This window comes from Thunnus albacares, chromosome 15, assembly GCF_914725855.1.
Source record: "Thunnus albacares chromosome 15, fThuAlb1.1, whole genome shotgun sequence".
Taxonomy (NCBI): domain Eukaryota; kingdom Metazoa; phylum Chordata; class Actinopteri; order Scombriformes; family Scombridae; genus Thunnus; species Thunnus albacares.
In genome coordinates this window covers 16,845,375-16,860,469 of record NC_058120.1, presented here as the reverse complement: position 1 = coordinate 16,860,469, position 15,095 = coordinate 16,845,375, and the positions used below count along the sequence as shown (strand labels likewise).

The window sequence follows — 15,095 nt, the reverse complement described above, 5'->3', positions numbered from 1 at the left end:
AACAGGGAGGCTCTCATTAATAATTACTGCTGCCTTTGATGGATGGAGAAAATAACGAAGGGGGCTGTTAAAAATGGAGAGAGCAAGAGAGAGAGACGGTGGAGGCAGGAGGGAAGAACCAGTTTTTTTTTGGGTGGTATTTGTTGCTGTTGTAGTTTTTTGAGGGCTCAGTGCTTATGGGGATGGATCTGGAGATAGTATAATCAAAAGATAGGCTGATGTTTTGGATGGCGTTCATATTTTGATTGGGGAGTAACTCCTCTTTTGATGGTGGATGGATCTCTGAAGATGTGATGAATCTTAATGACTGCTTCCAACACAAAGACAATTACCACTCAAGGGTGTTTGTCTCTTGACTTTTCTCTGATATTCCAGATCTTCAACCATTTCTTTGTGATGAAAAACCTTTGCTGTCTTTACTCTTTTGTAATAGACATTGAATATCAATCTGTGAGGTTGAAGATGAATAGTTTACAGTAATAAAATTACAGAAGTCAAACCTGTAGTTTCATATATATATATCGGGTTGTTCTCACATAATTAGTATGCATATTTTGTCCATACATGATCTTACCCATATGCAGCTGTTTGTGTGTGTGCGTGTGCGTGTGCATGTGTAGGTGTGTGTGGTTGGGCTGGTCAGAACCTCAGGGTTAGCAGGGAAGGTCAGAGGGAACAGCAAAGCTACAAGACCTCTGCCAGCCAACCAATCTGAGTAAAGGCTCTGGTGGACAGCCAATGGCAGAGTGGCTCGGTGGCCTTTGATGGAGGGGCCACCATTAGCCTCGCCACTGAACAACAGCACTGGGGGCAAGATGGCCAACATCCAGCACTGCAGATATGGAGGGTAGAGAGGTACAGAGGGAGACAAATGGAAAAGTGGACTGGGTGGTAGATGGTGCAGTGAAGACAAAAAGATGGAAAGAAGTAGAATTAGAAAATACATGTCTATGAAGAAGTAGAATATAAAACCTGCCAATCCACTAGCAGCATGACTCCAGCGATGACAATGTCGTTCTGTAGGTCGGTCCACCACTTTGGTCCGGGCCGAATGATCTCGGATCTCGGACCGATGAAATTCTCATCAGACTCAACTGCACCTTGTGTTTAGTGCTTGTTAGCAAATGTTTGCATGCTAACATGCTAAACTAAAATAATCAAAAATGGTAAACATTATTCTGCATATTAGCATTGTCATTGTGAGCATGTTGCCATCCTGGCATTAGCAAATAGCACCAAAAAGCCCCAAAGACTCTCAAGTGCGCTGTAGTTAAGATCACTTGATCAATGAAGGTGAAAAAGTTGTTTAGGGAGGTTAAAATGAAAGGAAAGAGAAAAAACAGCCATTGAGTTGTGGAGAACTTGGCCAACCAAACGGAATCAATACCTAAATATTACATGTCATATTACATCAGTTTTCTTATGATTCCTCATACAGAACATTTTGACTGTCAACTACTAAAAGTTTATCGGTAAAGAGGGAGGTACACGTCTCTTTGTTTTTCTCTCTAAGGCTAACTGTGTCAATCACTTTAAGTATTAGAGATGTCCATTAGCTTTACTTGGGGCTGTTACAGTAGATATCAAATGTAATTTTTGGATTGCATTTTTGACAGAAAAAAAGAAAAGAAAATATAAGCTTTGTACTGAGACCTATAATTTTAACAGGAAAATCTCGACAACACACTTAAATTCATATTTGAACAACACAAGCATTTAATATGGTGAAGAAATGTTCAGTGAAGCAAATTCTCTAAGGCAGCAACATTAGTTATAGTGAGTTTATTCAGTGTGTGTCGGAGCGCAGGCGACGTCTGCTTGTCTGCTCTGATTTGAATGAAGACCAGATTAATACTTATAGCCATTATATCTAAACAGACTGTGTTACAGATAGGTTCTGACACTCTATGATGTAAGGTAACATTTAATCTAAAGAGAACAAGATACGCAGATCACCGTGTCAAGAAGATGTCAGCATCTCATGGCTGCAGCTTGTCAGCACATTCAGTGGGAATCAGTTTCCTCCCACAATGTAAATAGAAAGCTATCTGACAGGAAATTAACAGGTGTATGTCATGTTGTTAAACAACATGTAAAACATTTTAAAGCTCACATGGACAACTGGAAAAAATCCTGTGGAGAAAAGCACTACATGTTTGGAAAAGTAACAGTTGCATGACAGTGACCACATCTAATTGGTTTATTTAAAAAATAAATAAATAAATAATCAAAGGTTGTCATCTTGACTTTTTATCAATAGACTTGACATTTTTCTTTATGGTAGGAACACAATGCACACTTTCATCGCTCAAACTGACTACCCTAACCACACATTGCAATTCAGAGAGACACTGTTTTAGTCATTTAAAGTTGCCCTAACCAATGTTTTATATGACCAATGGAACAAATCACTATGTTTATATGAAAGGGGTTCTTGTAATGACAAACCCATAGAGAATTATTGCTTTACTCTGTGGTTCCCCACAGGTGTTTGGAGCTTTTTTTTAGCAACTCTCAGCTCATTGTTTTGGTTATAATAGTTTGCAACTTCCATGTTTTGGTTCATACTCACCACTTTCATAAACTGTCTGTACGCTATCTATCTGCCCAGCACCAACTTTGTCAAATCAACAAGGTTAGCGACTAGTGAACATGGTGGAACATTTAGCAGGCAAAGATCCAGATATTTACCTCAAAAGTTGGTGGAGACCAAAGTAGAGCTAAAAGGAAAGTGAATATTGGACTCAAATTTGTCAGATGGACACAAACACCACTCCAACTGAACGCTCATAGTGCTCCCTGTCTGATGGATGTGTAACGTTAGCCCTGTCAACGTTTTAAGATGCTAATATGTTATTGTTGTGTCTATAGAATTTTAAATGATAGAGAAATGGGAAGAAATGTCTGCCACAACACAAATCATAAAACTGTTACATGACAAAAATGCTTGAGGTCAGCGTATGCTGAGATGAGAACAATCAGCTCCTCCACTGATGTCACCAAAAGGCCAAAGACTAAGAAGAACAAGGGTTTCGAGGGATAAATGAAAACAGGAATGATGCTGTACGGCAAAGAGAAGAAACAAAGGCTGAGTGGGAGAGAGAGTAAGATAGAAGCCTGCAATGGAAGGGTCCATGGATGCTAAAGCTGCTCAGGATTGTAGCCTCTGAAAAGCAAACATGTGATTGCAGCAATTTGTCCTGCTAATCAAGTTACTCTTGGCCTGGGCCTCCTCCAAATACACTGATGTAAAGCTGATGAAAATTTTGACAGTGCCACATGACAAAGAAGAAGAAAATACACCCACCTACACGAGGCCCCATACACCTACACACCGCAGGCCCCCCTAATGGAAGCCCGAATCTGCTCTGATCTTTGAATTCATTTGGCTTCATGAATTCAAGATGCGGGATGATGACATAATTGTGAAAACCTTTAACATGCAAATGGCATTGTGTCTGTGATGATTGTGGTACTTATGCTTATTTGCAGAGTGTCTTATTTTCCTTTCTGTGTGTGTTTACGCAGGTATGAGGCAGCAGAATGACCGTGGTACTCAATATCGTTCAGCCATTTACACATCCAGCCCTGCTCAACAGGAGCTTGCATTGAAGAGCAAACTGGCCTTTCAGCAGGTATAATACTCACATGCACACATCAGAGGGTTTCATTATGACATATGACTCAAGTGAGGTGTTACTTATAACCAAACCATGTGTGAAGTAAAGGACTAGCAGCTGTGGAAAAAGTGTTGAAAAATGAACAGTTTTCATAATTTTCCTCACACACATCATCCCTATTAAAAAAAAATAAAGTCATGCAGATGTTTGTGTATTTGATTCCATCATGTCAGAAACAAAATTAAAATGATCATATTGAACAACATTGTTATAATATACCTTTTCGGCCGTTGTGCACGGATAAGCTGTAGCGTGGAGTTTTCCCATTTATTTGAATAATAATTAAAAGCCAGTCTCTGGAGTGGTGACCTCTTAGAGTTGGACGCTGTTTAGTTACATCCACTCAGTGACAGCGTCTTTCTCTATGGCCCTCAAACTGAAAGAGCGGAAGAGGGTCAATAGGTCATTAAATCTCATTTCTAAATCTCCTCTTTTCAGCGGCACACGCGCCCACCTTTTGTTCTTTCCGTCCATCTGTCCGTCTGTCCATCAGTCCATCTATCCGTTGATCCTCCATCAGTTTGGTTTGTTCGTCTCTCCTCTCTCTCTCTAAATGGTATTCATGGACAAGCTGGCAGGGGGCAGAGGGGAGCAAATATGATCGTCATGGTTACTTAGGGCTTCTGGGGTCAGCAGTCACAGGCCACAGGGCTGTCATGTTGCCATGACGACAACCTCCCGACCTTGGCCTTGGGCTGGGGTCAGAGGTGAGAGAGGAGTGGCAGCTGGGACCAGGAACGGGGGGGAGGAAAGCGGGAAAAGAAAAAGAGGAAGGCAATCAGAACAGAGGGCTAAGACTGACAGGCTATCAGCTGATGGTGACCCCACCCTTTGACTATCAACTGACTGTGACCCCACACATGATGCACACAACATCCAGGTTTATAAGCCATACACACACACTCAGATTTGATCACATCATGAGTGAAAGCTCTAGAACAGCTACTAAATGGACCTTCATGTATGATTGTTCTGTGAAAAGAAAAAGAAGCACGACATGAACAACAAAACCCTCATTTTTAACAGCACTAAAAATTTAATTTCTTATCAATATGATTGTTATATCCCTGCCTGTAACACTGACATTCCTCTCTATGCATTCATATACAGACATTTTCTCTGTGGTGAAAAGTTTTGGACATACAAGCAAAACTTGAATATATTCAAATTTCGTTAAAGCGTTTTAATGGACATTTCATAAAGCTGTCCAAGATTAGATCATAAAACAACACGCTCAAACTCAGTTTGTATAGATGGGTGCTGAATCCTCAAAGGCAAAAATCAAGTCTGTGCAATGCATGAATAAACAATTTAAGTGGAGTGCTGTCCTACTTTCGATTTTTTTTTTTTTTTTTTGGATGATAAAACTGTCCAAGAACATTATAGTGCCACACATGACAGTTAATTGGATTTCTGAGTAGGCTAAATTCTTCTGTAAATAACAATATATGACAGCTATATTAAGAAATGTGATGACTATGCCATAGACCTGTAATTTAAGAAAACTAGCAAAACCCATATTCAACGGGTTAATGTTAATGTTATATCGAGCATATTGTCTTGTCACCTCCACCAGAACTTTAACCCGGTTCACAGCAGATACTCACAAACCATGTTTCCAAAGATCAAGAGGAGAAACAGCACCCAGTCTTCCCTCCTTCTCTCTCTCCACCTACGCTGCTGACACCACCGATCTGTCAACCACTTCAGTGGCACCCCAGTTTCATCTGAGGGCCACTGGGACACATATCTTCTCAAAGCAGCTGACACACTCTGAACCAAAATGGCAGCTTCCTGCCCTGAAATGGTTGCCTTTGCCGCATTGATGCTGAGTCTCAACAACACCCGGTTTGAAAATGGCATCTCTACAGAGGAAGGGCTTGCAGTGTGTGTCCTTCTGTGCATGTGTGATTGTGTGTGTGTGTGTTTGTGTGTGTGTGTGTGCGCGCGTTTTATTCTAAAAGGCCAATGCTCTCTATCGGGTGAAGTGAGTGCATGTTCAGTAGAGTGACAAGAGAGAGTGGGTGGAGGCGATCTAAGACGACCAGAGATAAGACAGGCATCACAAAATCCAGATTCCACCCCACTGCCAGCCCATGACTCACACACACTCGCATGTACGTACAGACACACACACACACACACACAGACATACATTTGGCACATACACACACAGCCCAATAAATAATTAACCCATACGAAGAGTCTCTTCTGCAGGGCTTTCAGTTTCTTAACTTCAGCACTGGGGGGGGGCGGGGGGGGGGAGTGAGGCAGAAAAGCTTGTTTAAGCGCGAGAGCAGAGAGGGGGAAGAGAGGGAGGGAGCAGGGAGAGGGGAGAGGAGAAGGGGGTTCTCTATAATGAAATTTGAAATTTGCAGAACATCAAAGGCTTCTGTAGCCAAGCCGCTGTGGCAGCAGAGCAGAGAGGAGGAGTGCATCTCTTTCTCTCCCTCTGTCTCCCCCGTCTCTCTCTCTCTCTCTCTCTCGGTCTCTCTCTCTCTCTCTCTCTCATTCCCCTTCTCTCTCACTCCATCCCTCCCTCTCTGCTAAAACGTCTCCCCAGAGCTGGGTGAGGGGGGGGGGGGGGGGGGGGGGGTGAGTTGGGAGAGAGAGGAGAGGAGGGATGGGAAGAGTTGATTAGGAGGAGAGAGTGGGGTGGTGGTGATGGGGGGGTTTTAGAGTTGGGTTAGGGTTTGGAGAGGAAAATGGAAGAACGGGGGTTCTATATATATGTGTGTGTGTGCGTGTGTGTGTGTGTGTGTGTGTGTGTGTGTGTGTGTGTGTGTGCATGTATGAACAATAGGTTTTATCAAGCCAGCATGGATATTGTGTGTGTACGTGCACATACATGTGTGTAGGGCCTTGGAGGGGTGAGTGTGCCCTCTGATAAGGCATCCTAACTTAATGAGCTTGAAAGATGGGGGGGGAGGGAGGACAGGGGGTTTCGGAAGATGGCTGGAAAAAAAAAAAGGGGGTGGGGGTCGTTTGGGGCTAGAAGTCTTGAGGAGAAGCTCGAGGGTTATTAAAACGGGGCACAGCATCAGCAGGTTTCCTTAGCGGGCTTCTAGTCACACAAGCTCAGTTTGGTTTTCCACATCTCCCATTCTGGAAAGTCTTCAAAAGTCAAATTTATGCTTCCAACTATTCCCCAGCTCTCGCATATTATAGATTGTCTTTCCTTTTACATTAAGTCTTAAATCTTAAAATATTTCTGCTGTGTTCTGATAGCAACTAGACATCTTGCCCATGTAGCTACGAGACATTATTGGCTAAGATAAAAATGGACAAATTGTTAGTGATATATGGTTCAGGAATAACTTTTTTTTATTTGCCAGAAAGTAATCCAGTCAGTGAGATGTTGTCGAGTACAGTGCAGCTGAAATGTTAATGAGAGGCGATCACTTTTTTCTCAGAAATGCAGGACTGATCTCCTGCGTTTTCGTTCTTCAGATGTTGAGCTACTTGTTGTCTGCCATGGAAAAAAAAAAAAAAAGACGTAGGAGCGCGTGCCGCCTCGCTCCGAGACTGAAGTGCGTGTGCATCCTCTCTCCCTCTCAAAATGTAGGAGTGTTGGCTTCCTCGCTCACAAAATGTAGGAGCGCTTGCTGAAGATTAGAGCTCAGCTAAAATGGATGCCTGACCCGCACTGAGAGAGAGAAAGAGAGATGAACAGAGCAGGGCAGGAAAAAAAAAAATCAGACACACAGAGGGAATACACATCCTTTAGCTCGCACACATTTATAGACACAGTGATGTACATGAATGTTTTACATGTACGGCTTTTCCCAGAACCTCACAGAACAAGCTTTCAGTATCTTCTCTGTCTCTTTTTCAGGCTATTGTGTTTATATGTTGTTATTTTTTTTTCACCATCTCACTAGAGTCTGTTTTCATTCCCTCAGCCTCACGATAATCTCCCATGCTCTTCTCCTCCTTTCCTTCACTCCATCTCTCCCTGCGTGTCTCTGCACCATTTCCGCATCTCTTTTTTTTTCCCTTCCCTGTCTGTCTTTCTCTTTCGTCCTCTCTCCATCACTCCCGTTCTGTGTCTCTCCCCGAGGTCATTGAGGGCAAGCGCGGTGCCGCGGACAAGTCGATAAGTATCATGTCAGTCTATTTCGTGTGTTTTCAGGCAGAGCCACAGTCTATCTACTACCAGAGTTGTACCACGGAGCAGCTTTCCTGTCGACAAAACTCAAAAATTGTATGTACATGTTTAAGATGTTCAGGTATGCAGACTCAAGTCGGTTGTGTTTTATATATAAGAAAATATAAAATAAAATATAATGCAGTTTTATTTATTTTAGACCAAACTATACCCAACAGTATGAACAGCATTGGCAGGGGTCATTCTTCTACCTAATGAGTACTTTTTTTCTGCTGACCTTTTCTGCTATTACTACTAAAATAAAACTATAAATGCACAACCTTTACTAGTATTTTTATCTTGTATTTTTCATTGAGGTATTGCTACTTTTACTTAAAATGTAAAAGATCTCAATACTGGGCTACTACACTTACATTGTAAATTTGTTAAAATGTGCTTTGCCAATGAAGTATTTAATGCCAATAATGAAAATTTGAATTTGAGATCAAGACTGAGACAATGACACCAGGAAAAACAAATAAAACGATGGAGATGAGGAGCCCGAGAAATGGTAAATAGCAATAACCACACCAGTAACTGGAGTGGACTAAGGGATGATTACATAAATCACAGAATTGAGGTCACGTCCCTCTTCAAATGTCTTCACCATGAGTCATCGGGTGTCACAAACTCTATGTCAATGCGCGTCTCTTCCCCACCACTCCGCAGCCGTAGGCCTTCTGAGGGAAAACGACAGAGAGAGACAAGACAGTGGGGTAGGATAAGAGAAGAGAGTACATTTTCCTCCTCCTCCTCCTCTTCCTCCTCCACCTCCACCCTCTCTCGGGATGTCACGTCCTATTTGTGTCCCGGGGCCGACTCTCTGGCGATGGTGATGGCGAGAGGGGCTCTCTCGCTTGGCTGGAGAGCAGGGAGGACTTGGTAGCACGAAGCTGTGGTCTGTGCTCACATGGGAGAGAGAGGGAGAGAGAGAGAGAGAGGGAGAGAGAGAGAGAGAATCAGCAATGGAGGGAGATGGGGAGAGAGAGAGAGAGAGAGAGAAATGCACCCGTTCAGCCATGTCTTTGACAGGGGAGTCTTTCCGACAGGCGTGAAGAAAGGAAAGGCTGACTGGGCTGAGTGAGCTCAGCCCTGGACACACACACACACACACATTACTTGTTTTTGTCATTTCGGAGGACATTGCATTGACTTAAATGAATTCCCTGTCAATTTAACCTAATGTTAACCACTACCAGTATGTACCTAACCCCCTAACCTTAACCAAAAAACAAGTCTTAACCCCAAATATTAATTTTCTACGTTGTGGATGCAAGCTTTTTGTTTCCAAATTGAAGGTGAGTCCCTGTAATGTGACAGATTTACGTCCCCACGTAAATACGCACACATACACTGATCTGTTCCTAAAATGTTCTGTATTTCTGTTTCAGTCCTCACACACATACACACACACACACACATACACAAATGTATAGCCTACTTGCACACACACATTCTCTCTCTCCATGTAGCCATCATCTGAACATCATGAACAGCATGAAAATGCTCAACTTGAGAACATCTAGTTTGCGCTTCCTCTCTCGAATTTTCCCTCCTCCATTTTTGCTGTTTTTACCCTCCACGTCCTTCTCTCTTTATTTCTTCCCTCCATTCCTCTGCCGCTGCTGCTGCAGTGAGAGAGAGAGTGAAGCCACATAAGGTTATACACAGTGGCGTGACGCCATGCATTCTGATTTATAGATCTAAAATGGCCGCCGTGTTGTGACTGCTGTAGAGGGCTGGATGTAGAGCGCGGGAGTGGTGCGGGGGTGTCAGGGTGGGGGTGTATGTCTGCTCGGAATAACAGACCTTTTCTTGGACATTGTGTTCTCCTTACATGAAGCATCCTCTGCCCCGAAGGCTTCGCTACTACTGTGGTTTGGTGGTGATGACTGATTAATTAGGCCATGATGTACAAAGCTCTATGCTTGTGTCGGCTGGTTTACTAGAGTGCTGTTGGATGTAAGAAGAGAAAAATGGGTTCCTCTGTGTCAGACAGGGCATTTAAAATGTAAATATGTCCATGCTTGTCAGGCTGATATTCTGTACTGAGGGCTGTGTTGCGCTGTAGTTTGGTTTGTGAACGCTGGGTCCTTCCTCCAGGGAGATTAGAGCCCTCGTATTGTAGCAGCAGCCACTGAGGACTTAGAGGTCAGCTGCTGCCTCAGCCTCTCTGTGGGGTGCAGAGCTTTGATTTACGGACTCCACTGCATCACCTCCAGCACACACACATACACACATCAAGTACCACACTGCCTCCATGTGGACAAAACTATACATTACCTATAACATGCTGCCCTTCACCGACATTATTTCCTTTTTTAGAGATTATACACAGATCTTTTTTTACGTTCATTGTCTCCCACACAAATGTGCAAGTTAGTAGAAGAACAGCTGGGGAATTGTTCTGTCCTGGTCAACATAATTTATTTTCATTAGTAAGCTCGGTTACAGCAAGAGCAAAAGATCCTTAGCCAGACTTGGAGCCTGTTTCTCTTTTTTTTGGCTTGGCTTTTTTTCGTTGTTGTTTTTTCAAAGTGGAAAAGCAAATCTCTCTTTTTGACATGAAGATTTGTCAATCAACAACAGAACTTGCACATTTGTCAATCAAAAAACTAATGTAAAGAATAGGAAAGTTCTTAATAAATAGTCACATGGACTGATGGGTGACAAAATAAATGAAAAACATAACTAAATGAGTGTAGAAGATGAGATACTTTCACACAGGGCACAAGGGGTCGCTGAATGGTAAAATTTTGGACCAACATGTTAGACAGCGCTAATATGTTGGAAGAATGGTTTTCCATCCCTCCAGCATTCTATAGCTGCACATGGACATCTTACTAAGACTTTATGTTGATCTTTCCTAGTAATTTGTCACCCATATTTGTATATTTTTGTCCTCAAACTCCATCTCGGAACATTTTTCCTGTTCATGAACTCTACAGTGCCTGAGTATTAGACATATTTTGGAACATAGAGTGCACACGGTTCAACAGTGGAGAAGTAGTTCCAGATGATGTTGAATGATGGAAGATGATGCTGATGTTATTGCAACATTCCATTCGAGCCTGGTCGAGGACCTTGGTTGCATGACATAACCCTTTTCTTTCTGCCCACATTTCCTGTCACTCTTGACTGCATCAAATAAAGGCGAAAAAATGCCCAAAAATTACTTTGAAGGAAGTGAATTGAGAGTGGTTTTAGAAGTTTTGATAGACATTTTCATACTTTTTTTCCTTCCTTGGAAACCTGCCTCCATTGGGTGATCGTTTGATACTCAAAATATACATTTACCCCTTAAGAAGAATGAAGTCCCCTTTCCTTAAATACTCCAGTGGTGTCCATGACAGTCTCATGCAGAGAAACAGCCTATATCGCAGGAGCTGATAAGAACAGGTTGAGCCAGGATTGAATACACAGCCTCTGTTTCATGGTGGTTGTTGAACCGTGCCAATTGACGCCTCCACAAAGCAAAGCTCCTCGGTGCTGTGCTGTGCTGAGGTGTAGTGAACTACATTCAAGCTACTTGTTGCCCACAGATAGTCCCGCTGTGCCTCGAACTTGTTGTTTTGTCAGCTCTCAAGAGCACTGATCTAGAGAGGACTGAGCGCTTGTATTATTAGATAGAGAAAACCACTCAGCACAGCAGGTATACCTTTGATATATCTGTCAGAGGTGTTTAGTGTGTGTGTGTGTTTGTGAATTTGTGCGCTTTTTTAGTGTGTTTGAAGCCTTCTCTCATGGTGTTTAGAAAAGTGTAAGTGTGAAAGTGTCTTCAGGAGTTCTCAAAGAGAGCGGATACTCTTTGATGCTTTGTCCCACAGAGAGAGCCACAGAGGCAAGCTGCAGTACAAAAAGAAATAGATGTTCCTTTCTTCTGTCACTCAATAACCCTGCTTTCTAGTCGAGGAGCAGAAACTCTTTACTGTATTAGTGAGAGGTATTGAAAGTTCAGATCCAATACACTGCAGAATAAAACAGCCATTTAACAGGCGTGTTCATTTTGAAGAAGTTACTGCAATCTGAGAAAGTAGCGCTGAATGTGTGTCATGCCTGTGGTGAGGGGAACAAGCTGCAGGATATGAACACATGAAGATGCTGCAAGCTAGGAATAGTTTCCTCACAGAAAAGTCTGTTTTAGGGATTATAACCTTGAACATTGACTCAACCTAAAAGAGTACTCCACCGATTTAGCATTGCACTCCTATAACGCTGTTGGATAGATGACGAACAGTAAAAAGAAAGTCTCAAAATCGATGCAGTAGAACCAAAGATATTGGTTCTCCCTTGTCAAAACTGGGGCCTATATTACCCACAATGCAACAAACAGTTTGTCGGAGACTTGGGTGTGTTTTGTTAGTAGCAGCTAATGTAGCTTTGAACCACTAGCCTCAAGCAGAGATGAGAGCAGGGCTTCAGAGGTCTGGTTTCTTTGTTTCTTTCTAACTGTACACTCCCAGACAGATTTTTTTAATTCTCAAGCTCAACCACAACCAAAACGCCACAACCAAATTTCTCAGATTATGTGCAGGTCCCTGGAGCCACAAAAGGCTCTATATAACTCTTTTCACATATGAAGTTGTGCTCCCCAAGATCTGTAAACAGACTTTGATGTCTAAAATCAGTGGAGCTCCCCTTTAAGGATAGGAGGCTTTAAACTCATTGTCATTGTCATTTCGCTGCGTACAAATTCACAGACAAAAATAGTCCAATTTAAATAAAACAAAACTCCTTGAATCAATGTGGAGATCATTGTAGAGGCTGTAGCAATAGTACAGTTTGTACTTGGGGAATTCAGTGTACATAAACATATTGATTGATACTGTTCGAAGCATGAGTATTTCTAGGCAAACATTGTTGCATGGTCATTGAGCCTCCTTACTACTGGATGAGGGCCCAAAGCCAGGTTTGCACAAATCTAGAGCGAGAATGGAATCAGATCTGAACATACAACTGATGAACAGCTCTGGTCAGATTTATGTTACGGCAGTTTGTCAGCTACCATTAATAACAGGTACACACTGGTTCACTATAATTTCCTCCATCAACTGTACCTCACCCCACAGAAACTCCATAAATCAAACTAAATCTTCAACTAATTCCCAAATTAAATTTATGGAAATCGCTTTGTGTGGCCAGGGAATGCTTAACAGTGACATGGAAATCTGATTCCCCTCTCCTCGTTGATAGATGGAAATGAACAGCTGTATTCCTCTTGAAAAGATCACATATAGACTTAGAAAAGGATACAACACCTTTCTGAATATTTGGTAGCCTTACCTAGAGTATATTGGCACATTACTGATGCCACCATAGGGATGTGATCATTTCTGGTTAGCCAGAAGGCCTCTTTCCCTTTTTTTCTTTTTTTTTCTCCCTTTTTACTAATTGGGTTTATACAGGAAGGGCAGGGAATTGGGGGTTCTTTGGTGTTTTGTGTTCTGTATGATTGTTAAAAATTAATTGGGGTTTTTTTGTCTGTATGTGTCTGTATCTGTGTGTGTGTGTGTGTGTGTGTGTGTGTGTGTGTGTATTTTCTCTCTAGGAGCTGGATCAAAAAGGCTATGGTCCCATCACCACAGAGATTCTGGAGGGGCAGCAATTTTACTACGCTGAGGACTATCACCAGCAGTACCTGAAGAAGGTACCTAAAGGCTACTGTGGCCTCAAAGGCACCGGCGTCTCTTGTCCCATTGGAGATGAGAAGGATGAACTGTGAGGAAGATGTCGGATGAGGATTCTTTAAGGCATTAATGTACCTTTTTTTTAATTATTTTTAAAACAATGTGATACCCTTGTTAAAGTCCCTTTCCACAGAAAAATATGTTTTTCTTCTTGTTCTTACAGTTGGATATTTGAGCTTGACTGTACAGAATGATGTACATGCAGAGTTTGACACTGGGAGGCTGTTTCTGCTGAAAGTGGGAAGTTTGTGCTCATTGAAAATCCAGTTTTAAGGGGTGAATCTACGAGCATGATTTATGACATCACAAATAGTTTGGAAGCCAATCCTGGTCAAATATTCATCTTAAAAAAGTGTGATGTGGAAACTTGAAGCCTCCCATACACAAACACTGAGAATGGACAGTAAAGTAGGAAACATCTTGTATCCAGCAGTTGAACTTATGAAATGAAATATATTTCAGACATTTAGACAGAAGGGATTGATGCCATTTTAAGGATTTTAACAAGATAATTGAACTTTTTTGTGGAAAATCCATATCAGACACATAGTATTATTCAGTAGTATTTTATATACATCTTTGGAGGGGGTCTTTAAATTAGGAATTCATATTGTGTCTATCAGTATTTCCTACATAATAGAATATTTAATCAAATTCAAATTCAGACAAATTTACTACTAAGTCTCAGGGAATTGTTTGTTCAGGCATCCTTGTGGAATGAAGTAACTTTCTATGTATAGCACCTTTTAAACACAAAAGCAATTCAAAGCTCTTTACAGAAGACATAAAAAGGCATTAAAACTAGTTTTGTTTTGTTTTTGTTTTGGTTTTTTTTTTAAAAAAGACAAAGAAAAGTAAAATACAATAAGGAAAATGGTATAAAATAGAATTCAAATTGAATTTGTGGTGCAGCTGCTGCAAAGTCTGTTGGACTGCAGCAACAGTAAGCTTCCACAGGGTGGCGACATCTCTCAAAGAACGTAAAGGGCTTTTCATTGCATCTCTTTTTAATGTGACATAACTGAGAAACCGTGTGAAAACTTTACTGTGATAATAACATTAACATAGCATTATTCTTTTTTTTCAAATGCATTTTTAATATGACCAGTAGCATAGGAGTAGGCAAACACAATACCGACTTGATGAAATCTTATTCCTCTATCTTGATTTCATTCATTTCATCAAGTAATGAATATTAACACAGATAGAGCTATGCCTTTATTTTCATAACATCTAACTTTGGAAATAATAAAATGAAGTTCTTCCAACCTTTTTGTTTGTGTACCATGCATGTGTTTGTGTGTGTTCATGCATGCATATTTAAGCCACTGCTTAGAATATTTGCCCCCTAATTCTTCCTCATTTGAAAAAAGGGACTGTCAAGGCACAAATGGGTATGAGTCACTGTGACACACACATACACATTGAGAGACCACTCATACTGAGTTGCATAATGAGACACTCAAGGCACTTATGTCTGCAGTATGATACACACTTTGCTTAAACCCTCTTTTCACTCACCCTAAACCCATGATTATGAATAAAAGTCTTCTTGTATATCATATAATTACATATCATCTA

General features: G+C 41.5%; 1 protein-coding gene across 1 annotated transcript in view; it reads left to right on the top strand.

The window, feature by feature from the left end:
* si:ch1073-358c10.1 (peptide methionine sulfoxide reductase MsrA 1) overlaps positions 1 to 14,782 on the top strand; it is a 33,538-nt gene extending 18,756 nt beyond the window's left edge. Inside the window, exons 5-6 of the mRNA XM_044375726.1 lie at positions 3,529 to 3,635; positions 13,376 to 14,782. Of these exons, the coding sequence (XP_044231661.1) occupies positions 3,529 to 3,635; positions 13,376 to 13,549 (281 nt within the window). The 3' untranslated portion in view covers positions 13,550 to 14,782. The remainder of the gene's footprint in view (positions 1 to 3,528; positions 3,636 to 13,375) is intronic.
* The last annotated feature ends 313 nt before the right edge of the window (positions 14,783 to 15,095 follow it).